At 38.2% G+C, this 26,947-nt stretch overlaps 1 protein-coding gene across 1 annotated transcript in view; it reads left to right on the top strand.

Moving 5' to 3' along the window:
- Positions 1–440: 440 nt before the first annotated feature.
- LOC111511254 (endothelin-converting enzyme homolog) overlaps positions 441–26,947 on the top strand; it is a 28,179-nt gene continuing 1,672 nt past the window's right edge. The window contains exons 1-13 of the mRNA XM_074181459.1: positions 441–581; positions 638–753; positions 8,400–8,690; positions 12,460–12,718; positions 14,514–14,754; positions 14,818–15,179; positions 17,427–17,526; positions 18,971–19,147; positions 19,224–19,401; positions 25,133–25,181; positions 25,240–25,307; positions 25,648–25,778; positions 25,955–26,119. Of these exons, the coding sequence (XP_074037560.1) occupies positions 568–581; positions 638–753; positions 8,400–8,690; positions 12,460–12,718; positions 14,514–14,754; positions 14,818–15,179; positions 17,427–17,526; positions 18,971–19,147; positions 19,224–19,401; positions 25,133–25,181; positions 25,240–25,307; positions 25,648–25,778; positions 25,955–26,119 (2,151 nt within the window). The 5' untranslated portion in view covers positions 441–567. The remainder of the gene's footprint in view (positions 582–637; positions 754–8,399; positions 8,691–12,459; positions 12,719–14,513; positions 14,755–14,817; positions 15,180–17,426; positions 17,527–18,970; positions 19,148–19,223; positions 19,402–25,132; positions 25,182–25,239; positions 25,308–25,647; positions 25,779–25,954; positions 26,120–26,947) is intronic.

The raw sequence follows: 26,947 nt of genomic DNA on the forward strand, positions 1-26,947 counted from the left end.
CAGGAGGACTTTCTTTCAGTTTGTGTCTGAAAGTTACTTATTTGCATGATCGACACATCCATGTATAGAGTTACTTATTTTCAAATCGATTACTTCCTACCTTTCTTTGGAAGATTCCCTCATTTTTTTTGTATCGAGATAGAGTAGTAGAAAGCCAAAAACTTTCTTTCCCAAAAATTAATCAGTCTATTCTGGTATAATCTGTTTGTTCCTTCAACCAGCTATCGCTCCCCCACGAACGACAACTCTCAGAAGTCGAAATTTGTGCGAGCTGACAATTAAAGATGTTTTACCTTCTTCGTCAAGCTTCTGGGCCGGACGACCGGGTCAGACCGGACCACCATTTTTCTGGTTCAGTCAGCAATTGTTCTAACAATTGATTAATTTACAGCATTTTTTGGCACAATATTAGACGACGAAAATATGAATTGGACCTAATTTAAAGTTTCACATGATAACTGCATCGTATGTGTTGGTTCCTATTCAATTAAAATTGTAATAAAATGGGTTAGCTTAAATACAAACGTTTACAAAAATTAATTAGTTCAGTGCTCGGCCTGTACTAAAATGGTCAGAAATGAGTAAGTTGCATCTGAAATTCCAATTTATTCTTTCGTTAATTTTTCGACTGTTTCAGGTTCCATTTCAAAAGTAACATTATCGGGAAGAAACGGTGGAAATTCAATGAAAGTTTTATTTGGAGCGTGACAGTGTTGAGTTTTGTGAATCAGGGATATGTTGAAGGAAATGAAGGTATTGAGAAATATATTTCAGTTCACCATTGAATATGGTATGATAAAAAATAAATTGTTTACCCGCACTCAAAATCAAAAAATGAATGTTGTAGTAGAAATAAAGAATGTTTTTCTGGAGTGGAATAATAATTGGAAATTCTATGCATTTGCGTTTTATAATGAATATTTTCTTGTGAATATTACTTTGTTATTGGAATGAAATGGTTTTTTGAAAATATATTTGGATTCTTTTAAAAACGAACCTAAAATGAATAAATTAATCCTATCATAGTTCGGGCGGTAACGTTGCATTAATTCATACTGATTGAACATCATAACAATAACATCATAACAAAACCAGTTTTGAAAATGTTCTTGAAAATGTTCACATGGTGATCGAAACACGTGTCGAGGTGTTAAAATAACGTTTTGGTGGTTCCAAACAGTACATCACAAATAATAGTTATCGTTCAACGATACCAATTAATGCAGTGATGTTTTAACCTAGATACTGGTTTCGGAGTATTACTACTTGTCAATGCGGGACAGATCCAACCAAGACACTCCACAACCGACACTCCACTAATTTTATCGGCGCTCCACCAAACATACAAAACCTATGTCCAAGTCAGGATCTGTTTTACCAACAGTGACGTTGTAACAAAACTTTAGACGCGGGGGATTTATGTAAGAGTTTTGATACATAAAATGCATCTTCCTTGCTTGGGGCTTTATTCACAAGATGAATTGTTTCTAGATTCACAGAATATTGGTCAAGTCCCTGACTATTTCGGTTAGAGCTGTCTTACACTGACTCGCAGGAGCAGTAGCTCCTGGACAAATGGTAAGCATCTACGTGGACTATTCAAAAAATAATATGAATGTTCAAATTTGATGGGCTAGATATATTCGGTAAACGATTCATTTAATGTTGGTATATTCGTCTCGAACAAAGTTTACAGTTTCAGCTGATTAGCGTTTTAAGTTTGTTGATGAGAAGCATGAAGTGTTTTGCTCGGTTGGCTCATGCCAGGCAATTTTTCAGTAAATTTTGGGCATGAAGCATGTGGTAGTTAGTTCCAAAATTGTTGCATTTTTTTACCAAAAAAACAGTCGCATTAACATCGCTCAGGAATTGTTGAATGACGTCAACGGCGATCCAGATTCGCTCAAAAGGGTTATTATTGCTGACAAATAATAGGTTTATGATTATGACATCGAAACCAAAGTCCAATCTTTACAATAAAAAAGCCCAGGAGAGCCAAGAGCAAAAAAAAACACGTCGAAGTCGATCAAATGCCAAGATTTTGCTCACTGTTTTCTTTGATTGCCATGGCGTAGTGCATCAGGAGTTCTTGCCAGTCATACGGTAAATAAGGAGTATTATCTTGAAGTTATGCGGCGCTTGCGAGAAGCAATGCGAAAAAAACTTCCAATATTGTGAAAAAACAATTCATGGTTTTTGCATCACGATAATACATCTGCTCACTGGTCATTGCTTGTTCGTAATTTTGTCGCCAAAAACAACACCATAATCATAATCATGCCGGATCGCTGAGAGAGGTTAAGGACATACCAAAAAGTACATATTAGAACTGCTTCGAGGATTGTAAAAAAAGCTGGCACAAGGGTATTTTATCTGAGGGGGACTACAATTTTTGATAAAAATTAAAATTTACTTTATTTTTGAACAGACAGCGTATGTCGTATATAACTCAATGTTTGTCATGGTATTAGCCAGGAAAGTAGTTGTTCGCGGCAGGAATTTGACAGATACCACTGTGCAGGAATATTGGGAGAGATGAATGTTTCGAATATCATTCTTTTTTTAAGGAAAAAAAAAGAACTACAGCAAAATCCTTAAGACGCTCTCAAAGCGGTGCCTGTGCGAAAGTAGCGAATCACATTGGATTTGAATCGCTGGAGATTAAATCCATTTGGAAAAACGTTCTCAGGAAGTTTATTCCAGTTCTCCAGACGAAAGAGTCCTCAAATAATGCGGTTCGAGGTGTCCTCGAGTTGAACCTCAAAACGATGAGCAGCCACAGTCCGTCGCGTATTTCTGATATGTTCCGCTCTTGGTGGAATCAAATGTGCCAATTCACTTGAACACTTTCCGTGAAAGTATCTATAGAAGAGAAATTAATCTCCAACCTTTCTTCGATGTTCCAGGCTATCAAGGTTGCACGTGATGTTCGCATCTCCAATCAGGTGGATGGCTCTTTTCTGAATGGAATCCAGCTGCTTCGGGGTGGGCTTAGGGGCGGACCTCCATACATGAGAACAATATACTCCAAAGAAGGTCTGATCTGAGCTTTATAAAGCATCAACAGTTGCTGGGGTGTATACATTTTTCTGGTTCAGAACAGTGTTCGAATCTTTTGAGAAGCAGCCTTTGCAATTCTAGCGACATGATTGTGCTAAGACATATTGATGTCCATTTTAACCCTCAACAAACTTATCGAAGCAGAAAGCGGAATTGTCTGACCTGACATTATTATATCCGGTTCGGAGACATTTACCTTCATGGAAAACCGATGCCTGTGTTTTTGTGGCACTGAATTGAACCTGGTTACTATCACTCCAATTCGAAATCACTTCTAGATCCTCATTAAGATATGCAAGCGTCTGCTGCCGGTGAAGATGTGCCTCCGTAGTCTATGTCCTGGAATCCAAATGGAATGACGAGACAAGTGTGCAGTCGTTAGCAAAGCAATATATTGGATTCTTCGAATATTCATTTCCTAATACAATAAGAGTTCATGAATACAATAATAGTTCATGAAAACTAAAAGCGTCAGCTCTCAAAGTTCCGGTGGAGTTGAAAGTAACATCAGTTAAAACTTGATCAAAAAATTATGCTCTATATATGTTTATATCGTTTCAAAATTATCACTTCACACCTTCAACATACTTTTGAGAGACAGAACAGAGGCTCAGAAGTATTGTATAAAATTCCTGATTATTCACGACCGGCTAATTTTACGAACTGATTAAAAAAAATAATTCAACTATTTTGCAAAAAAATTAAAAACAATTAATAGGAGAGAAAACAAAGTATATCCATCATGACATTTCCACTAAATATGGAAAACAATGAAAAAATGTGAGAAGTATGGAGCAAACTTTCAATAGAAGGTGCAGCTCATAGACAATGATAGAATTTTATTACAATTGTCTACTTGATATCATCATTGTTCGGACTGGTCAGTCCTACTGTGATTTCGTCTGATTTAAAGTCAAATAAACCAGGAATCAAACTTTAACTATTTTTAATCTTCAATTTCAAAATTATATTAACTAGTCAATGTCAAAACAACTTTTTCTTTTTTTTGTAAACATGAAAACAAGTGATAAATACTGATTAACTCAATTAAAATACATGGTGATTCTAACAGCAACATTCTCCCCCTCGTGATGAAATCAATCCAGCATTGAATTTGTTCTTCAAACATTTGTATCGTTTTTTCCAATTAATTTGCATATTTTGGCAACAGGTCGTTTATAGATTCCTGTTTGGGTTTTCACTTCGACAACTCGAATTTTTCCGTCCTTCCCTTTATAAACCTTCTGTATTTTTCCAATGGGCCACATATTTCTGGGAAGTGTGTCGTCCACAACAACTACAATGTCATCCAGGGAAACATTTTCTTTCTTAGAGTAGTACCATTTCGTATTTTTGTTCAAGTTGACCAAATATTCTTTTTGCCATCGCCTCCAAAACATATCCGCTAGCGCTTGGGTGACTCTCCAATGTTTTCTGCAGTTTGCGTCGCTTATCTCAAATTCTCCTGTCGGTGGTGCAGATCCATCAGAACATTGAAGTAGGAAATGATTGGGGGTTAGGCTCTCAGGATCCAGAGTATCGTTCAAAACGTAAGTCAGTGGTTTGCTGTTCACCATGTTCTCAGCTTCAGCAATAAGTGTTTGAAGTACCTCTTCTTTGGGATGTCTCTCTTTTAATGTTACTTTCAGCACATTTTTAACCGATCTTACAAGTCTTTCCCAACTTCCGCCCATGTGAGGTGAAGATGGCGGTATAAATTTCCACATTATAGATTTAAAGCATAAAAATTCCGAAATTTTTGTTGAGTCGAAGTTTTTTATTGCTTCTATCAATTCTCGATCAGCAGAACGTAGATTAGTGCCATTTTCGGAATGTATTTCTCTTGGATATCCCCGTCGACCAACGAATCTTCTTCATTTCCAATTTCATTTCTTCCAGGGGTTCATCAGTTTCTTTCTGCCAATGATTCTTAGGAAATGACAAAAGTTTTGGTCCAATAAGCCATCGACTTTCATTTGCACGGAAAAGTTCTCTCGTACTTTCATCTGCCACGTTATCTTCTCCAGAAACCCAGTGCCAGTTAGATACATCTGTTATCTTAGTTATTTCTCCGACCCTTACTGCTACAAAAGTTTTATATCTTTTTGTCTGAGATCGAATCCAATGTAGTACAATTCTGGAATCCGTCCATAAGTAAATTTTTGATATGTTGATTTCTAAACTTTCTTTCACAGAATTTATAAATCTACTTAACATTACAGCAGCCTGTAGCTCTAGTCTGGGTATTGTTATTTGTTTTATAGGTGCTACTCGAGTTTTTGCACTTACAAATGATGTATAGATTATATTTTCGTGAATAAATCGTAGATAAACGACAGCTGTTAATGCTTTCTCACTACTGTCTCAAAAACCATGTAGTTCTACTTCTTCACTGACAAATAAATGACAACCATAACATCTGGGCACGCATGTTTCGATGTTGTTGAGATTCTCCAATAACTGTATCCATTTGGTATTCATATTTTCAGATATCTCATCATCCCAACTGATTCCCTTTTTCCAGAGTTCTTGTGGAAAGATTTTGAATTTTACAACTAGTGGTGATAGGAAGCCTAGTGGATCAAAAACGGACATAACCAATTTAAGAACTTCCCTTTTCGTTGGTATCTTGGTTTTTTCTAGAATTTTAGAATCTATATTTCCTTTATTCAGTGAAAATATAATACTGTCTGATTCAGGATTCCACCAAAGTCCTAGTACTCTATCTGCATGTTGTTGAAGAAATGAATTCAAATTTTTCTGAGTTCTGGATCTTAAATGTTCGGGAATTTTGTCAATAACATTTTGAGAATTGCTGATCCAGTTGCAAATGCTGAATCCTGCTTTTCCATGGATTTCTATTACTTCCAAAATGAGTTTGACGGCTTCTTCTTCAGTTTCTACACTATCTAAGTAATCGTCAACATAATGTTTTTCAATGATTGCTTTAGCTGGGGAAGTATGTGATAATGTTCTTCAGCATTTTTATTCTTCACAAACTGAGCCATACAGGGAGAAGATGTCGCTCCGAATGTCATGGCCTTCATTTCGTAAACATCAGGATATTTTGATCGATCCATACCTCGCCAGAAAAAGCGTTGAGCTGAGCAATCGTCATCTCGGATTCTTACTTGATGGAACATCTCCTTTATATCTGAACAAAAGGCGATCGACTTCTGACGGAATTTCCAAATAATTGCTGTTAGGTTTTTTAACAAGTCTGGACCTTGAAGAAGATGATCATTAAGGCTAGTTCCACTCGACTTTGCTGCGGCATCAAATACCAATCTCAGCTTGCCTGGTTTGTTGGGGTTTACCACTCCAAAATGTGGTAAATAACAAGTTTTTTGGCCCTCTCTTTTAGCTTCAGTAACTCTCAGCTTTCGAATATAACCTTTTTGAGTATATTCTTCATTTTAAGGCATCTTCGCAGACACATATTTTCGTCTTCACAAATATTGAAAAGATTAGTGGAACGCTCGAACTGACTAAAAAAAAACGGCCAATCTTCTGGATTTCCATCAAAAGTGGGCAAATTTGTTTTTGTATTTGTTGGAGTTCTGCTTAAATACATCACAGATCTGGTTGAAATTATCAGCAGTCATTGTAATGAAATTATTTGTCGTCGGCAAATCGGTGTTAATACCCGTTTCTTCAATTTTCCAGTTTGCTATCTTTTCTTGAACACTCATTTGGTCTAAATCGATAACATTATCAGCACCGTAAATTGTAGACTTTTTGGACGACCCTTCCTGCATCTCTATCAGCTTGCTTTCTTTCTATTTCAGCTCGCCTTTTCTCCACTTCAGCTAACTTTCTTGCTTCCTCCAGTTCTATTTCAAGTATTCTTCGCCTAGAACTTGATGATCCAGTCCCTTTGGAAACAGCTCGTGAACGTGAACTTTTGTTGGTATTCAAATGATGGTTTTGAGGAATTGGCATTGTTTGTGGTTTATCACCTACGTCACTGTATCTTTCGGGGGAAATTCCTTTAGTTTTCCTTTCACTTTTTCTTGGGTTTGGCATGGACATGTTTCTCCAAATTTCCTTTTTCTTTTAATTTTTTTTTACTCGAAGGACCAATGTTCGGACTAGTCAGTCCTACTGTGATTTCGTCTGATTTAAAGTCAAATAAACCAGGAATCAAACTTTAACTATTTTTTATCTTCAACTTCAAAATTATATTAACAAGTCAATGTCATAACAACTTTTTTTTGTAAACAAAAACAAGTGATAAATACTGATTAACTCAATTAAAATACATGGTGATTCTAACAGCAACAATCATAAAACCCTCAATCACAAATAATTCAATAATTATTAGGAAATATAAATCATATTTCAAGTGAAGTAATGATGTTTATGCTACTCGGATATCAATATATCAATAATTTGGACATAGCTTTTGTGCATCATTGCCAGAATGTGTTTGATGGGGCATTGAGTTTGGAATTTGGAATAGTTTTGATCATATGAGTGAAAACCCATTATATTTTTTTGATAAACAAATGAGATATAAAGTAAAGACAGAAATCCCTCAAGACAAAGTTCTTTCTCAACACCTCTTCTCGGCCAACAGGCCTAATCCGGACGACAAACAACTTCAACAAGTTGGCTCTTCATGCAGACTACTTGACAGCCGAAAATCACAGGATACCTGCAGCAACAGTCGGGCATATGAAACAAGAGAGCTAATCCTTGGAAGAGATTTCTAGGACGAACGAAGCAAGACACTTGAGGGCACATTAACATTATCATACAGAACCTGGAGCTGGTCTCTCGACACAATATCAACCCCATTATTGAATTGCTTCTAATCAAAATAATTCTACTTCCCTCAATCAAATAACTGGTTGACTGCGAACCGAAAGAAGTTGAATTTTATTCTCGTCGAAGTGCCAAGCAGCAGGTTGAGGACAGCTCAGATGCTACCTGGAGTGAATGGTATGGAGATTCTTCCTTCTGCACACATCCACATACTTTGGTGAACCCAAAATAACATGGCTCGTTTTTTAATAAGAAAGGCTTGGACGTGGCCTACAGATCAAATGATAACTAAGGCAAATTCAATTAAAACAATAAAGGCAAAACTTCAGATCAAGAGTATATGAGTTGATTTGTGGTTCTTCCCCAAAACTTCATATTGGCCAAACCAAAACTACTAGTTTTAATCTTTCTGTTGAAGATGATCACTTGGTGATCTAAACACGTGTCGAGTTCTTAAAATAATGATTAGATGTTGGGATAAAAATTCTTTCAAAATTATAACTCATATGTTACTCATAAAAATTGTCGAATAATTCAAGATTTTACTACATATAAATTCCTTTAAATTTCAGAATGTCACCTTAAACTTTGTACATCCAATGAATGTCTTCGAGCTGCAGCAAATCTTAAGCTCTCAATGGATCCTGAAGTTGATCCTTGCGATGATTTTTACAAATATGCTTGTGGAAAATGGTCAGACGTTCACCCAAACATCAGACTGGATCCAACTTATGATGCTTACGATTCAATAGATGATAAAATTGCTGTAGCTACCAAAAAGATTCTCATGGAGGAATACAACTTGGGAGAACCCCGAGCCTTGCAGAAAAGTAGATCTTTATATTGGTCTTGTACAGATATGGGTAGGTTCCATTGTTAAATAACATGCAATCACTTTAAGCATAATTTTTGTTTCTCCACTTCTCTTGGGGTTGATAAACCGTAGTCATATAGCAATGTTATTCATATGTTTTGCCTAGTCCTATTCAATTAGTGTTAGAAAATCATTCAATTCTGTGGCACAATGTAAATGTTTTGTCCAAGAAAGAGTGTCAAACTGGTGTAACCATTATATAAGACTGGTATTTAAGTCATTAACGACTAGTGTTTCGGGATATACAGAACTCCTGCACGGACTAACTGAGAAACATTGAAAATAACTGAAATTCAGAGCTTTTTCTCTTTCACTCTTCCTTTGTCTTTCTCGAAAATTGGTATATATGGTCCTAGCCAGTTGATAAAGGCGTTACAGATGGATAAACAGTTGATCGAAAGTGTTAGTTAGTTTTGGAATAAAGACAAGAATTCAGAACATCAAAAATACCTTTTGAGTACTATAGAAAATTTATAAAATTGAGAAGGTGCATCGCAGAATTTTCCAGCCCAAAATTTCCAGAAAATTCTTTCAAACGGCATAGATTCAGTACGGGAGATATACTAATAATCATTGTAAAGCATCAACGAACATTCATAAATAGACTGTTCAGGCAACAGAAATATATTTGGAAATTTCAAAAGTTTTGTCCTTTTTCATGAGTCTACTTTCAACTGTAATATCTCGGTGAATATTTATTTAACTTAATCGAGATAAGCGCAATTTTAATCAGTGCACTTTTGTCAATGTAACACAAGTTGATTATATCCGTCAGCATGAAAATGATATACTCGGGATTCGATGGAGTCGGCGAAGACCATTTTTGCTTGGTCCTGATTGGCGATGGTTCTACAGGTGAGAAAATTATAGAAATGCTTAAAAAGATGGTAGTCGATTGGTAACAGGTCTGGGGAATATGATGGGCGAGGCATAACTTCCACGCACAATTCGTTTAAACTTCGGACGGTGATTTGTGAAATGAGCGGACGGGTGTTATCGTGGAGCAGGATCGGACCTCTTCTAAAGTGTTTCAAACCAGCAACTGACAACCATACAGTAACCATGGTCTTTTTTCGTTGTCGTAGAGGATCCATTTTTCATCACACGTGACATTAAAATGGACAAAACTTCTGAAACTACCTAATAGTTAAACTAAACTTTTCAATCTAAAAAATCAAGTGAACCATTGACTGTTGTTAAACCTTACAAATCTGCGGATTTCTCTTTCAACGTTGAAAATATATTTCACTGTTAGTGCTGTTCGGAAGGAGTTGAAGCTTTGCGCAACTACAAGGAGAGAAATATGAATAATATTTCACTAGAATGGAGAACCAGAGGAGGGACAAAAGAAATATATGTAGTGCATGAACAAGTGCATCTATTTTATGAGTATAATTTCACATAAAAATAGGTTGCTCTACACTTCGAACGTGTATTTTATAAATGATATCGATATCATTAGTGGTATGTGCGCTGACTGCGAGGGAAAAGGTTATATCTTCGAAGTCTCGACTAAGACTAACCGGTAAGTCCCCTCCATGCCTCCTCCCAGGTTGAGTGCCCTAAGTTGAAATCTTTCACACACGGTTAATGTGTGCAGAACATCCCATCTCGTCCATCCACCTCCGCTCCTCCGGAGCGGTTCTCAACTTACTGATGGGCACTTCAGCAAGCAGCAAGATTGACATCTGACCTTCTTTGGTCGAAAGTCAGCCTCTAGATGCTTTTACTTTCTGATCTGTTGAATTGTTTTATCGTGACTTTCCTAACTGAATTATTGCATGAGGTCCCCAAAAACTGATCGGAAACGAGTGTCTTTTTAGTCGGAGCCGCCTGACAGCGACTCTCGGGGGTGGTCTTTTGTTCTGCTTTGTTGGCCTCCTGTGTTTGTTTCTCTCTCGGAATCTGGGGTAATCCCCATTCAGTGCGTTATGTAGGTCGCTTAGCGCTGGATTGTCGTGCGTTCGAATTCTGTCAAACGTGTCCTCTGCGTGTTTCCTCAGGTATGCGTCTACGTAGTGTATGTTTAGTCTAGATCCCGGAATATGTACCTATTCGGTACATATCTTGGAGCGTTTACGGCGGCCCTTACGCACGGGTTCATAAAATATTGGATCTGTTTTCTGCGCACTGGCCCCAAGCAGTGCAGGCATACAAGATTATCGGTAGTATTACAGGCTTTATCATCAGCAGCTTCACTTTCAGTCCCATGTTGCGACCTGAACATTAATCTTTTGTCTAGGGTGACCCCCAAGATATAGCTTCATTGGTTCCCGGAATCTCTTGTCCGTTGAAGATGTCGTTTCCTTCCGGGAGTACCATCCTCGGGGTGATCAGTATTTCCTGACCCTTGTCAGGGTTTATACTAATTTTCCGCAGGTTGGCCCATTCCTCTAATCTATCTGCCTGTTGCTGCAAGTATCTAATGACGTGCGCTTGGCTTGTTGATCTCGCCAGCAGAGCTGTTTCGTCCGCGTAGAGTGCCAACTTGTTGAAGTTGTGCTCCGGCTTGGGCATGTCTGCTGCGTATACCGAGAAGAGGTGTGGCGATAAAACTGCACCTTGTGGGACCCCTGCTTCCAGTAATCGCATCGTTGAGAGTTCTTGTCCTATTATGCAGCGGTATCGCCTGTCAGAAGAGACTTGATTAATCTTACCATTGGTTTCGTGTAGCCAAAATTCATCATGCCATACTCTGTCAAACGCCTTGGAGACGTCTGTGAAAATCGCTCCGGTGTTGTATCCTCTGCCGAGGTTGAAGCCTCCTGTGGCAAAGTCTAGTACCCTCAGGACTTGCAACTCGAGTGTTCATGTGGTCGAACTGTTCGTGTGGTAGGATCCTAGTTTGTTAGTTTTGTCCTCTAATCTTTTCAGGATTGGTTACCCAGGATATCGGAATATAGATGACCGTCGCCTCCTTAAACGGGTAAGGGAAATGCTGCAGTCTGAGTATAGCATTAATGATGTTCATTATAGCTGCTATACCCTTTAGTGGTAGGAATTTCAGAGTCCGGTTTGTTATTTGGTGTGGACCTGGGGCTTTTCGATTAGCTAGACGTCTCACGATATCTTTCACTTGCTCGGGAGATGTTGTTGCCAGGGGTTGAGCGTTGTCCCTTCTTTGTCTTCTCAGTCTACGTACCTTCGTATCCGCCTGTGTCTCTATTTCTTCTACTTCATCCGTGAACGGGACGTCGTTTTCTCTGCACTGCCTTTCGAAATTGTCCGCAAATGCTTCCGCTTTTTCTTGGTCCGTTTAGACGATTACTTGCTCGCCTTGTATTGGCATGGCTTTCGAGGTCCCTTCCTAAGAGTTTTCTGCATTCTCCATGCAGATGTGTCTTCGGTATTTAGTTCTCCCAGACAAGTTGTCTGGAAGAACTAATTGTTTAATTTTTTTAATTGTTGCGTTTAATTGTTTTCATAATTTTAGAGGGTGGTGGGGGTGATGACTAACTATCCATGCGAATTCTCACTCCTGATTGGTGGTGTTTTCATCATCCCCACCACCCTCTCAAATTATAAAATACGAGTAAGGCAGAGCTGGCCACTCAGTCATTATTGAGACTTCGATATGTAACTTTCGTCCCCACAGTCAACGCTGATACGTACGTACGCAGTAGCAAACGTAACGGTTGGTACTTCATATTCCACTCATTCACGGACTAGCAGCCCGGACTTTCTTGTCTTCAATAATGATTATATAATCATATCCTTATGAACACGGAGATTTTCAGATATCCTTATTATTTTTCCAGATTCTAGGAACATATTGGGACTAGCAGCTATGTACACAATTTTGAAAAAAGTTAAACTACCATTTGTTCCACATTATATATTAAAGAAGGTATCGGAGCGGGAAAACTTCACATTCAATTGGATGAAGAGCGAGACGCTCATTAAAAGATATTTTGGAATGGATGTTTTTATAGGTGCCAGAGTTGCAGTCAATTCTTACAACGTTTCCCAAAACATCATCGAAATTGGATCGATATCCGAAAATACTATCTTGCCAAGGTGAGTAGTATTTTATTCGTATGTACTTAAAGTGAATTGATTTGTATACCAAAGTTCTAATGAAGTTCATTTCATTTATTGAACAGGCAGATATTTTTCAAGAGAGTTTCGTTTATTGGGATACCTCTTTTCCTTCATTCTGTATCTGAAAAAAACTTCTGTCCGTGATCTAAATATTTTGATGGAAAATTTTTATTGATATATTTAAACCTTATTTTTTATATACAGACATTGGAAAAGTCTAGGGATATTTTTAAAAATGGCAATAATTTTTTTAGATCGCTTTAGGGAAAAAAAAGTTGACGGGTGATTATTAAACGAATGTAACTTACAACAAAATTTATTAAATGGTCAAAAATACTGAGTGCGCATATAAGCAAAACTAAAAAAAATATGGCTCTTCTTTGGCACCCCAAAAAAAATCATAATACAAAAAAAATTGGAATCAGTACAAAATATGGCCTACACGCTGGTTTATTGCGACCCTACATCTATCGTGCATCGACAAAATGAGATTGTCAATGTCTGTTGAGGTACATTTGCCCATTCAGCGATTAAAAGCTCTCTCAATTGAAACGTTGTGTGAATGTTTTCCATATGCGGAGTAATTATTCGTTGAAGCATGTCCCATACATGCTCGATGGGATTCAGGTCCGGTGATTGTGCTGGCCATGGCAATACATCAACTCCTTCGTTGGTGAGCCAGTCAGTCACTAGACGCGCGACATGTGGACGAGCATTATCGTGCATTAGGTGGAAGTTTTCACCAACAGCACCAGCAAACGGACGGACGATAGGTAGAAGAATGGTGTAGAGGTACTGTCGAGCTGTGAGGGAGCGATTTGGAAAAACGAGATCGGTTCTGCCGCCGATCATGATTCCGCCCCATAGCATTACTGTACCACCTCTGTATGTGTGGACTTCCTGGACGTGCCTCAAACGTTCATTATTTACAGGTCGTCTCCACAGTCTTACTCGACGAGAATCTGGATGAAATCCAAATCTGGATTCGTCTGTAAACAAAACTGTGGCCCAATCATTTGCATCCCAGTTTTGATGTTCTTGACACCACTCTAATCTTCTACCGCGATTGCCTCTCGACAAAGGTGGACATCTAAGTGGCCTTCTGTTGTGGAGATCTGCTTCATGCAGTCGATTTCTGAGAGTATCACGACCAATGGTTACCTGGTGCGTCTCCTGCAACACGTTAACCAACTCAGGTGCTGTGATTGTCGGTTGTCTTCTTGCGGTTAAGACCAAAAATCGGTCTTGAACTGCAGTTGTAGCGCATCCTCGCCCTGGATGCTGTTCGGCTGGACTGCCAGTTTCACGGAAACGCCGCCACAATAGACTGATAACACTTGGGGAGACTCTCAAACGAAGAGCTACATCATTTTGTCGCATGCCACCTTGAAGAAGCCCTACAGCTCTATTCATCTCAGCCAATGGTAAGTGATGGCGTTCCATGTTAAAGCACAATATTTCCAGTTTAATTGCTGAGCAAGAACTGCATAGAATGTACAAACTCGACACTTTCAGATTATTTATTTTAGCTGAAAACCTACAGTTTGTAAAAAACTTGATAAAAGATTAGTTACCATTTTTGCAGGCTTTGTTCAACCCATAGAAATCTACAGGGTGTTCGAGTGTACCAATTTAATCGAAATTAAACGACCTCATGCATTTATTTTTATGATATTTAGTATGTTATAAAAATATCCCTAGACTTTTCCGATGTGTGTATTTAAGTTTGTAGAAAATCACAAAGGTTTTATATATTTTTCCATTTTTTCAGTCCAGATTATCCCAAAGATGAAGATGAAACTAGCAGTGAGGATGAGGAGGAACGTAGTGGAAACAGAGATGAAAGTGATAAGAACTCTAAGAAAAAGTCTCAAAAATGGATTGTGAAGACGAACATTATCAAATATATTTTAACTCAAGTAACAATGAACAAAACAGGTACAATACCTAGTGATTCAGTCTTAGAGAATGCAGTGGATGCCATAAAGGAAATTGAAAGCTTTCTAGAAGAGGTTTGCTGGTCGATATAATTCTTGTTTAACAAACTCTGGTGTCATATTGTTTTGTTTTTTTAGATTTACTTGAATTATACCCTCACAGGTGAAGAAGACTCCTATTCCATAACCTTGGAATATCTACAGTCACAAACGGATGACTATTTATCAACTTCGTTGCCAAATTTTTGGCCGAAATACATCAAATACTTGTTCAGTGGAAGTCACATTAAGATTCGTTCGAAAAACCTATCGGTGTACACCACCACAGGAGATTTTGAGTATTTGAACTTGGTGTTGGAGTATCTTTCAACTACTCCCGACATCAATATAGAACTGTATATGTGGTGGGTAACGGTTGAGAAGATGATTTTGAGTACCTCCTCAGATATTATATATTATGTGACGAAAGAAACTAATGACAGTTATGAAACGTATGCAGGGTAAGTTTTTTCAAATTTGGATACTCAAAAAGGATACACAGTTCGAAATATTGCAAAAATAATCATTTGCTATGGAAGAATTATACGAAATTTTGAAAAAAATTAACCCTGAATTTCATTTCATAAAAATCAATTATATAATGTTCAAAAAAATTAATTTTCTTTTGTTTTGAAAGGGTTGATGTTGAAATTACGAAGAAATTCGTTCATCATTATAATTATATATGAAAGGTGAAAAATTGAAAAATATTCATTTAATTATCCCATCAGTTAAATTTAAAACTTTCACGCATCAACATTCCCATTACTCCACTGGTTTTCACAGGTTTTGGTTTCAATTTTTTCAAGGACAAAATACGAGCACTTCAAGAAAATCCTTAAGGTGCTCTAAGAGCGGTGTCTGTACAAAAGTAGCGATTCATGTTGGATTTGAATCGCTGGAGAGTGGATACATTTGGAAAAATGTTATCAGGAAATTTATTCCACATAAACACAGTTCTTCAAATGAAAGAGTTCCCAAACAGTGAAGTTCGGGGTGTACTGAGTTGAACCTCAAAACGATGAACAGGCACAGTTCGTCGCGTATTTCTGATATGTACCGCTCTTGGTGGAATCAAATGTGCCAGGTCACTTGAACACATCCCGTGGAAGTTTCTATAAAAGAGAAACAAATCTCCAACTTTTCTTCGATGTTCCAGAGTATCAAGACTGCAAGTGATGTTCGCGTCTCCAATTAGACGGATGGCTCTTTTCTGGATGAAATCCAGCAGCTTCAGGGTATGCTTAGGGACGGAGCTCCATACATATGAACAATACTCCAAAGATAGTCTGATCTGAGCTTTATAAAGCATCAAAAGTTGCTGAGGTATCTACGGTGTTCCAAGCTTTTGAGAAGCGACATGATTGTGCCAAGACATATTGGTGTTCATTTTAACCTCCAACAAACTTATCGAAGCAGAAAGCGGGATTGTCTGTCCTGACATTATTATATCCGGTTCGGAGACATTTATCTTTTTGGAGAAAACCGATGCCTGGGTTTTCGAGGCAATGAATTGAAACAGGTAACTTTCACCCCAATTCGAAATCACTTCTAGATCCTCATTAAGGTGCATCATCCTGCTGCTGGTAAAGATGTGCATCCGCAGCCGATTTCCTGGAATCCGAATGGAATGACGAGTCAAGTGTCCTGTCGTCAGCAAAGCAATAAATTGTATTCTTGGTTTTTTCCAATAAGTCGTTGATATACAATAAAACGAGGGTTGGAGACAATATAGATTCCTGGGGATCACCAGCGTTGATGGTAAAAGTATTCGAGAGACATCCATCGACTGCCACTTGCAGGGAACGTTCTTTCAGGAAGCTGGAAAACCATTCACAAAAATTATCCAACAAGTTTAGCCAGCAAACCGTAATGCCACACACGGTCAAATACTTTAGAAATATCAATCGCAAGAGCTCTTGACTCTCCATGTTTCTCGATTGTGTTATTCCAAATATGGGTGGCATACGATAGAACGTCGCTTGTTGATCTTTGTTTCCGAAAGCCATATTGATGATCGCTCAAGATGTTAAAGCCTTCCGAATAATTGAGGATATGGTGGTTTACGGCTTTCTCCATGATTTTTGATATCGCTGATAACAAATCGACTGGTCTATAGTTATTTCGAAGAATTTTCTTACCCTTTCTGGGAATAGACTGAACGCGAGCAATCTTCCAACAAGAAGGAAAAACCCCTTTCTTCCAAGACATGTTGAAAAGTCTGTATGAATTAAAAAATCTGCAAAATACTGGCGCAATTTTTAAGGACGATGGCGGGCACTTCATCAGAACAAGACACCTTGTTGATATCAAGCTGTTTCATAATTCGCCTGACTAGACGTTTTCGAAAAGTAATTTCCAGCATTATGGATTCTTGTGTAGAAATAGTGGATGGTGCCTTTTCCAGAAAATCGACTGTGAGTGTGAAAATTGTTCAGCTGATAGATTTGCTTTTTCTATGGCTGTTGTTGCAATTGAACCATTCACTAGTGATGAAATTGTGGTTTTTGCGCGGCTTAGATTGTTCTCCAACATCTTCACTCAACACTAGAATGAGTTTGTGGTCAGAAAATAACAATGGAGACCTTACAGTGACTGTATTGTATAAACTTCTGGATTGGTTGTTAGGTATAGATCCAGAAGACTAGCATATTCTCCATCACCATTTTATTGTCATGTTTATGTTTCTAACAGGCGTATTTTTTCAGATCTGAAGAGCAATGTATAAGTATAGCAAAAAAGTATATGGGATACGCAATCACGTATGCTCTGGCTGAGGAACTTTATCCCAATACAACGAAACCGAAAGTAAGTATGCACAATTTGCGAAGCAGGTCTCGATGATATTGTGAAGAAATTCAATAGTTTTCAAAAATTTCTGAATTGTGAGAAACATTTCATTAGAAAAAATTGAATTTCATACTTGATGTCTCATAAACAAGATTATAATTTTCTTAGTATGTATTATTTCAATTTTTGTTCACATCTTATTTCGAACTATCGCTATGAACAACGTTATGTCTATCTATGTGTGGGTTCTGAAAAAATGAATGGGTGACACTGTTTTTCAAATTTAGGAACTTCACATAATTTCATTAAATGATTCAAAATTGAACGGCTTAACTTCATAATCACCGTCACCTTTTTCACTTGCTCACTAGTCGCTCTTTTATATGAGTCTGACGACTGTATCTTTGTATACAGACTATCCACTGTATCTTTGTATGTATCGAGGAGAGATATTGGTAGATACATGATATGTTTTCTCCCCATTTGGGGCTTTGTTCACGAGACTGTACTTTTATTTGTTAATAACCTTTCTCTTTGGCTGAGGCACGAAAATAGCGACGGCCGAGTGATGGCGACCACGTGGCGGCGCGGAGCGGGGGCGATAAGCAGATGTATCTTGCGTGGGCAAGAAATTTCGGTCGGTCGGTCGTGCTGGAGAAGAGTTGTGAGCAATATGTCACGTCATTGCAACACAGGTTTACGTCGAAAATAACTATTGGAGCTAGTCTACCGATGAGAATATAGTTATTATGACCTAGAGATTGTGTTCATTCAATAAATGAAGGAAGAAGTAATCTTGGCTAATTTTCCACCCATCATTACGAGCTAATATGAACATGTGTACTGTCCCATTGCGCCGGTTTTGACAAAATACATGAGATAAATTATTCATTATCAATTTTCATTTGATATTATAATATTTTTCCACACAACACTATGGTAATCGGGAGCGACATAATCACACTAGTTTGTTCTCGTCGCTACCGCGCCGTAGTCGCTCTCCTTCCATGCATCGCTCGATCGCTCCGCCCCACCACCGCTCGTTTCGTACGCGTCACCTATATCGTAGATGTTGTTGTATGCATCGCCACCATTCCGCCGTTGCGTCGCTTCGTTTGCTTGTCCGTCGCCATTTGAGTGTCATCAACCTTATACGAATGTTATGAGTTCAACTCAATATTATGGTGTTGACATTCGAATGAAAATGTATTTTATATATCATGGCGACGCTGATTTCATAAAGATCATCAGTTTAATCTTGCTCTTGGTGATCGCCTTTACTTGGTGATCATCTTCAAGAGCAAAGTGTCGAGGTGTTAAAAATAAAGGCTTGGTTGAGATAAAACTCCAGTAATAGCCATAAAGATTGCCACGTCCTGAAGCGGATCTTCATGGATATCACCGACATAACAACAATATCATTTCAAATTGTTATCCCAATTTCAGTATTTCATACTTGTAGGTTGGTCAAATGCTCAAAAGATTGAAAACAGCTTTTGAGAATCATGTTACTAATTTGGACTGGATGGATAATACTACGAAGAAAGTAACATTGCAGAAGAGCAGAGAGATGATAAGTTTTCTTGGATATCCAGACTGGCTTTTCGAGAAAGGAGCCTTGGACAAATATTATGATGGAGTGAGTTGGTAGTTCACAGTGTCTGTACCCTCTGGCAATATTCCACATTTTTTGAAACCTTCAATTTCTGTTCCAGCTTAAAATCATAACATATACGTATTTGGAAAATTTGGTAAACAGAATATCACATTACAACTTGGATATATTGAATTCGTTCAACAAAACACACAAAAGAAGTTGGTATAACGACGCTTTCGATGAGAGTGAACCTATTTCTGCTAACGCTTTCTATTCAGCTAAGGACAATGCCATGGGTAGGTTTGTTCTTATTAGAGATTCTTCGTTTAGGTACATTATTCGTGAAATATAAACTACCCAAACATAAAGTTAGATCAATTAAGATGAAAGAAATTAGGCCAATTATGAAGTTTTTGGTAATCTCAATACAAATATATCTGTCCCATAACGTTCATGTTATATACTGAATTATAACCTCGACTATCAAAGTAAAATGATATCCTTCGAGTTATCAGCTCGGGATATGAGGAGAAAAACAGATGGAATATCGAGTTCTTTCTCTCGAACTCCAGAGATTCTAACCAGACCACTCAGTTGAAAAAGTTGATCTGATTATTTGTGTCCTTATTCAAATAATACCCTTCCCACTCTCGAACCTTAGGATCATATTAGCAAGTCGAACTAAGGCAGGAATCTTAGCCGGGCAAATGCCGAAGACTATCACTATGTAGTTCATTGTGTCTACTCACTGTGTGCTCTCCATGAAACCGCAATTTCCAACATTACAGATCCCATTGGACATTCCTCCGAGAAGTTGTCCTCATAGGCCATCGTCCATCCTGTCCTTTCCAGGAAGATTTACAGGTCACTAGGAAACATCTCCTTTATATCGGCAGGTGTAGGTCAATACTCGCCGAACACAAACTCTCTTATTCATGACACTCCGGACACTCCCATAGGGCATGCCTGACAGTTTCTACTTCCTGTTCACACATCCTGCATAGAGGTGTGTACACTAGCCCCATATTATGGAGGTGTTTCCTTAGTTGACAGTGGCCAGTCAGAAATCCTACTGTTAAGCGTAGATTTTTCCTGGTCGTCGCCAGATATTTCTTCGGTGCCAGCTTCCCAGGGTAGCCCAGGGTGATCCTAGCAGGATTGGATCCTATGATTCCATCCCATCTCTTAAGTTATTGAGCATTATGGGTGTGACGTTTGGCTAGTTCCGCAGTTGTCGAAGTCTTCAGGCCATAGGTGTCACTGAGTCCTAAAATTCTTAGTCCAGCGGCTTCCTTGGCTAAGAAGTCGGCAATGCGATTACCTTTACTCCTGTCGTGCCCTTTAACCCATCTCAGGATAATGTTATTATCTACCGAGGTTTTCGCTAAATCTTGGTAGCACTTTAGTACCAGCCGTTCTATGTTCAAGGCTAATAGTGCTTGTTTACTATCAGTGCAGATTGTTATGTTTTTGCCAGAAATTTTTTTCTTGGTTATTTCTTTTGTGGCGATTGAGATACCAGCCAGTTCTGTTTGAACCACGCTGGTATTTTTTCCCATTCCCCACTCAATCCTTAGACTTAGTGATCTGGAGTACACTCCACATCCTGGGGCTTCTTTGGTTTTTGAGCCGTCTGTATGTATGCGTATTGCATTTATAGCATCTGACTCTGTGTTCTGTTTTATTTGTATTTTGTAGGGTTTATTAAACACAACCTGGGTTCAATAGCATGACTGGCTGCCTGCAGTAGAGATTGCGCAGTAAGCGCTTTTCGCCTTAGGCTCAGCCTTAATTGACCCATTCCTACTTCGAGGTTTACACCAGCCGTGCGCATTCGTAACATGGCCATTAACGCAACCTCCTTAACGTACAGATCCAGAGGGGCCACTCCCTGTATTTGATATAATTTTTGGATGACCGTTGCTTGTAGAACTTTCGGTCCCCATGCAATGGCTCCGTACGTTAACATAGGTCTTATTATTGCAGTGTAGATCCAGGTGACCACACGGAGTAAAAGACCCCATGCGCGTCCCACTGTCCTCCGACATTGCTCATAAGCCACATATGCTCCATTTGCTCTACTTTGTAGGTGAGAGTTCCATGTTATCTTCCTGTCGAGGGCAGTACCAAGGTAATTCACCTCATCAGAGAGGTTTAGTTTGCTTTTGAAGATTTCGAGAGGTTTTAAGCCTAATAAACGTATTTCCCTGGTGAAAAGGTCCATCTCATTCTTCTTGGTATTGATCGAAAGTGAGTGTTCCTTACATCATGTTTCTATTAATTTGAGTCCATCCTGTGCTCTAGTGTTTTCACAAATTTGCCGCTCTACAAGATAACTATATCATCTGCATATGCAATTGTGTAGAATCCATTTTTGTTGAGGTGATTAATCAGGCCCCACAGATATAGGTTATCTGAGAGGATCAAAAGAGAGTCTTCAGGTTGGTGGGTGAAGTTGGTACCCTACAGCCATAGGAGAGCGTCTCCCTCAAATGCATTACAAGAGATCTACTTCCAAAGCTCGACATAACATGTGTTTCTTACCTACCTGACAAAGAGAGCAGACCCACCACCGACCAGGTTCTCACTATATTGGAAAAATATACCACGATTTGTCCTGAAAGCGGAGCACAGACTTTGTGACTGCCCCACCGTGGACCGAATTACGTTTGCAGCACCCGGCAAAGTCGCACTCGGGTCAGTCATTCACTCTCCAAATAAAGTACCTATTCATCTTCATTAAAAGGCTAGATTTTTTGGTTTGGCTCTAATAAGTGTGAGCCACAATAAACCCACGCGGGTTGCACTCACTTTGAAAGCACCTACCTACTAACTATTCACTCACAAAAGATGTAAACTTTCATGACCGAAGATAACTGTGTCAAAGTTTTTTTCCAAGGACAGGTAACCAGATTTTATTAATGTTCATTGTCTCTTCCTTCGTATTGAAAGTATTCCTGTGCTACTGGATTTCTATTGCTTTTCTATATATTCTTGGATAGTAATTTTGAGTTCAATCGAGTATTTCTGTATCTTCGAATGAGATAATGTAAGTGCCTTCTTTAAGAGCATGTTCGACTACAGCTGATTTGTCAATATATGGCTAGCTCATGAGTTGGTGAACCTATCGCATTCACGATAAGCCAAGTTCCACAATCTCTTTATGAAAAGGTATCGGATCTTTGTGTCCTCTCCAATATTTCATGAACCTCACCAATTGGACACAGAAGGCGAGTTCGAAATACTCGCCAAAGGTGGAAACTTCGTTATAGCTCCAGCCAAGGTACCCCACGAGGATATCATTGAGAATGTCGAATGAGGTATTCTTACTTTACCTATAGACATTGCTGAGGAAATCCGCATGCAAACCTCAAAATATTCTAATTGGCGCAAGACCATCCAAGGCCAAAACGACGGGAACGAGAAGAATACCTTGGTATTGCATGGTGCTAGAGGAAATGCCACTGTTGTGATGAAAACCAACGATTATGATGAGAACATTTTCGCCTTACTCGATCCAGGAACATATAAAACACTCAGTTGGTAATCTACCACCGAGATTTTGAGAAAAACTAATTTCTTAGCCGTTCATCAAGTGTTAGAGAGAAAACGAAGAAGGTCCTACAAAAATCCAAAGCCACGTCTTTATGACTAACCAAGAATTCCTGAAGAGAATGTGCCACTTAGTTTACCAACTTATGAACTGGCCAAATACTTGACAACCCTACTGCAGCCGCTCATAGAAAAGACAAAATCATTTATTGAAATCTCGGGACGGTTCATTGAAAAGATAAGAGTTAGGACCTGGAGACACATTAGTGAGCTTCGACGTGGTTCCGATCGAGGACGCGATACGGTTAATTGGCGAAGTTTTCCCACCAGATATAACCGCCCTCTTTACCCATTGTTTATCATCATCTTATTTCTAGTAGGATGGTATTTTTTACGAATACATGGTACCGCAATGGACAGTCTATTAAGTATATTGAGCGGCCGTGAAACCATATTGTTAGCTGCGTTATGTTGGCGACACGATCATGGTATGGCAAGATGGCGAAGATACCCAAAAATCCAATTCACAATGGTACTGCCAGACCTGTTAAGGCAAAAGCTTTCCTTTCCTATGTTGAAAATGTTACAGTCCGGATAGGGAGAATTATAGAGAACCACGACGTGAAACGAATATTAACGAAAAAGAGAACCATCAGAGAAACTCCAAGGTCAGCTAAGTACCTCAGAGAGCTTTTAGCAACACCTAGGGGTATGTCGGATTCTTTGTAGCTGGGGTCCGTCTACATTGGAAACACGAATAGAAGTATATGTATACCCGTACACAAGAGAAATTGTCGCCTTTGACAAACCGACAAATCAGCTGTAGCTGTAGCGAAGAGAGAAGTACTCGATTAAACTCTAAATTACTAGCCCAGATTATATAGAGAGGCAATAGAAATGAAGAAACACAGGGATACTTTCAATAGAGAGGATGAAGCGAAGAATATTAATAAAATTTGGCCACCCTTCGTTAATTGTACACGAACTTTCCAATTAAGAGAAACGAAGACACGCGTTGAGAACTATTGGAGCACTTCTACCATTACCTCATCGTCTTTGATATCAACCGGAGTTGTAGACGAAACGTCAGGCATAAAACCTGCAGACCATGGCCAAAAAAACCGGAAAATAGCGTTGATACAGGGAGGGAGTTTCGCATTGATTTCATTAGTTGTTTTTATCAAATCATCAATATTGATTATTGCTGCAACTTTTTATTAACTATACTTTGAATGGAACTGAAAATTGATATGTTTCAGTTTCCATTTGGGGAATCTTCCAAGAAAGGAAGGAATCAATCAATTTCAAAAAATTAACTCTGAACAAAGATGTGTAAGTCATGCAAAGAAATAACTTTCAGAACAAACAGGAAAAAACCCTCTCGAAACAGCTACTTAAAAGTTACTTCTTTGCATGATCTATACATCTTTGTATAGATTTTTCTTGAATTGAATTCTTTCTTTTTTTCTTTGAAAGATTCCCACATTGTTTGTATAAAGATGTAGAAATTAATGTCTCCTTAAAATAAACCCATTTCAATTTGAACTATGAGGTCCGGCTATTAACGAGACTGGTTACGAAAAAGGGTTTTATTATAAAAATTATTCTAAATTCGAATGCAACCCTTCAATAAACACCCCTCCCTTCGCCAAACACCTTTCCATACGTTTTTTTCATTGATCGAAGCAGTGCTGGAAGTCTTCTTTGTTGAGGGCGTTTAGGAGCTCTGCCGTTTTGCTTTACCGCTTCCATCGACTCAAATCGGGTCTCTTTCAAAGTAGATTTTATCTTCGGAAACAAAAAAAAGTAGCAAGATGCCAAATCTGGCGAGTATGACGCGTGTCCGCGTCAGATAGCGCGTTATGGGCAGGTCCGTTGTCCTAGTTGTTCTTCCACAACTCGGGCCGTTTCTCACCAACTCGTTGTCGCAGTGTTGCCAAAACTGATAAATAGTAAGTCTGGTTGACAGTCTGTGGAACCGATTCAGTCATAATGATACCGTTCATGTTGAAAAAAGAAACGATCAATATTGCCTTGAATTTTGATTTCGGCATCCTTGCTTCTTCGATTATGGACGATTCAGGCGTCTTCCAAGGCATCGATTGCCGCTTTGTTCCAACATCCAACATCGTATTGAAAAATTCACGTTTCGTCACAAGTAATAATGTTTTTCATCAGTCCGGGACCTTTTCTAGCTTTTCAAGGAAATCTGAGCAGACCCGTAGACGCAAAAGCTTAATACGTTGCTACTGTTTTTCGTCACACATGGTTATTGGCACGAGAAAAAACACGTTCGTTTCAAACCAAATAGTGACGAAAACGTGTTTGGCACGTGAATAGAGAAGATTTCTAGATACCCAACGCACTACCCTTTTTTTTTCCAAACCCTCTAGGGCGTTCTCTAGGCGCGCAGTCTTGTTATTGAATAGCCGGACCTCATATTTTCATATGTTACCACCTAGTTTTCATTTTCAGATATACCAATGGGACTTTTGACATTTCCAATGTATGATTTGGGACTGGAGTGAGTTTTAGTATAAGGTATTTATTGATTTTTGAAAAAATGTCTGAAAACTTTTCAGGGTTCTGAACTATGGTGCACTGGTAACAACTTTAGGACATGAACTTACGCATGGCTTTGACAACCGCGGTGAGTAGTATCGAATTTCCTTCGAATATTAAAAATCAATTCAATTCTTTCAATTTCCATTGTAATATAGATGTGTGAGAATTGGAGCAGTGGTAGTGTGCCCGGCTCCCAACCAAAAAGTCGAGAGCCTTATACGGTACCTGATGCTAGATTAGTGACCGTAGTTATAAACAGCAATGAAAGAAATGTTACAATTTGAAATTTTCTTCAAATATTTATTGAATTTTCCTTAGGTTTCATTCCAAAGTTTTATGAGGAGGGTGTACTATTTGAAGAGACATCATCTGAATATTGAAAGTCGATGTAATTTGTTACATAAAAGTAATGTTTTATATTCCAGGAAGACAACGAGATAAATATGGAAATTATAGACAATGGTGGAGCAACAGCACAATAGAAGCGTTCACAGACTTGGTAGAATGCTTCGTTGAACAATTTAATAATTTCACAGTTGAAGGGGTGAAACCAAGGGTAAGCCCCATATGAATAACTATGTATCTAAAAAACATGCTCTTAGTATCTTTAAATTTTTCTGGATATGTTTAATTGATTATGAAGTTATCATTGATGGTTAATTTTCAAAAACACTGTATTGTATTTTCACAAAAGTATATAGTTATGTTATCAAAAAGAGAATTGTCTTATAGGTAGATGGAGAACGGACTCTAAGTGAAAATGTAGCAGATAATGGAGGTCTCAATCAAGCATTTTCTGCTTACAAAAGTTTTCAAGAAACATCTCCAAAAGAACCAAAGTTACCTGGATTTGAAAATTTCAGTGATGATGAGATGTTCTTCATTGCATATGCTAGTGTAAGTATCGTTAACTGTTTTTTCAGGCAAATTCCTATCGGAAAACATCTACTCATCTGGCTAATGCCACGACAAAATGGATGGGGCCTTAATAGCCCTCTCGTAGTATGGCCATCACGATCCCCATATCTAACTCCACTGGATTTTTTATTCATGGGAAACACTGAAAAAAAAAGTATGAAAGTTTATAAGGATGGGCCAACATATAGGGAAGATATCCGTTCAAGAATTAAACGACCTTGTAGAGAAATCACACCTGAAGAACTGAGAAGAGTTGGAGGAAATAATAGAAGGCGCATAGAAAAATGTGTTGCCTTGGAGGGAATCTTGATCTAAGACACAAAAATATAAAATTTCCAACAGCTAAGACAAATGAAATGGACTGTTTTGTTTTTAATTGAAAACTTGATTTTGAAATTACTACTTCTAAAGAGTTTTGAACTATATGAAATTTTTCGCCACAAAAAACACATGGTTTTTTGAAAATAATGGAAAGATAAGAATTTGAATCAACATTAACCATCCTAAAACCTCACTGATATCATATTTCCATTCAATATATTGATGGATGTAGTAGTTACTACTTGGTAGAAAATCATAATGAAAAAAAGAGAAATGAAATGTTCAATGTTTTTTTACACATTCCCTTACAAAATTAACATTTTCGCTCTTATTGACTTTGCGAAAAGGAATAACAAGTGAAGAAAAGTGAATTGAAACTTTCTATGTTTTTACCACTGCAGTAACGTTCGTTACGAATAAAAGTGGTAAACAACATAGAAAGTTTCTATTCTCTTTTCTTCATTATGATTTCCTACCACGTAGTAA

Source organism: Leptinotarsa decemlineata, unplaced genomic scaffold, assembly GCF_025532065.1.
Source record: "Leptinotarsa decemlineata unplaced genomic scaffold, Ldec_3_MD MMD2_tig00026314_RagTag_RagTag, whole genome shotgun sequence".
Lineage (NCBI taxonomy): Eukaryota > Metazoa > Arthropoda > Insecta > Coleoptera > Chrysomelidae > Leptinotarsa > Leptinotarsa decemlineata.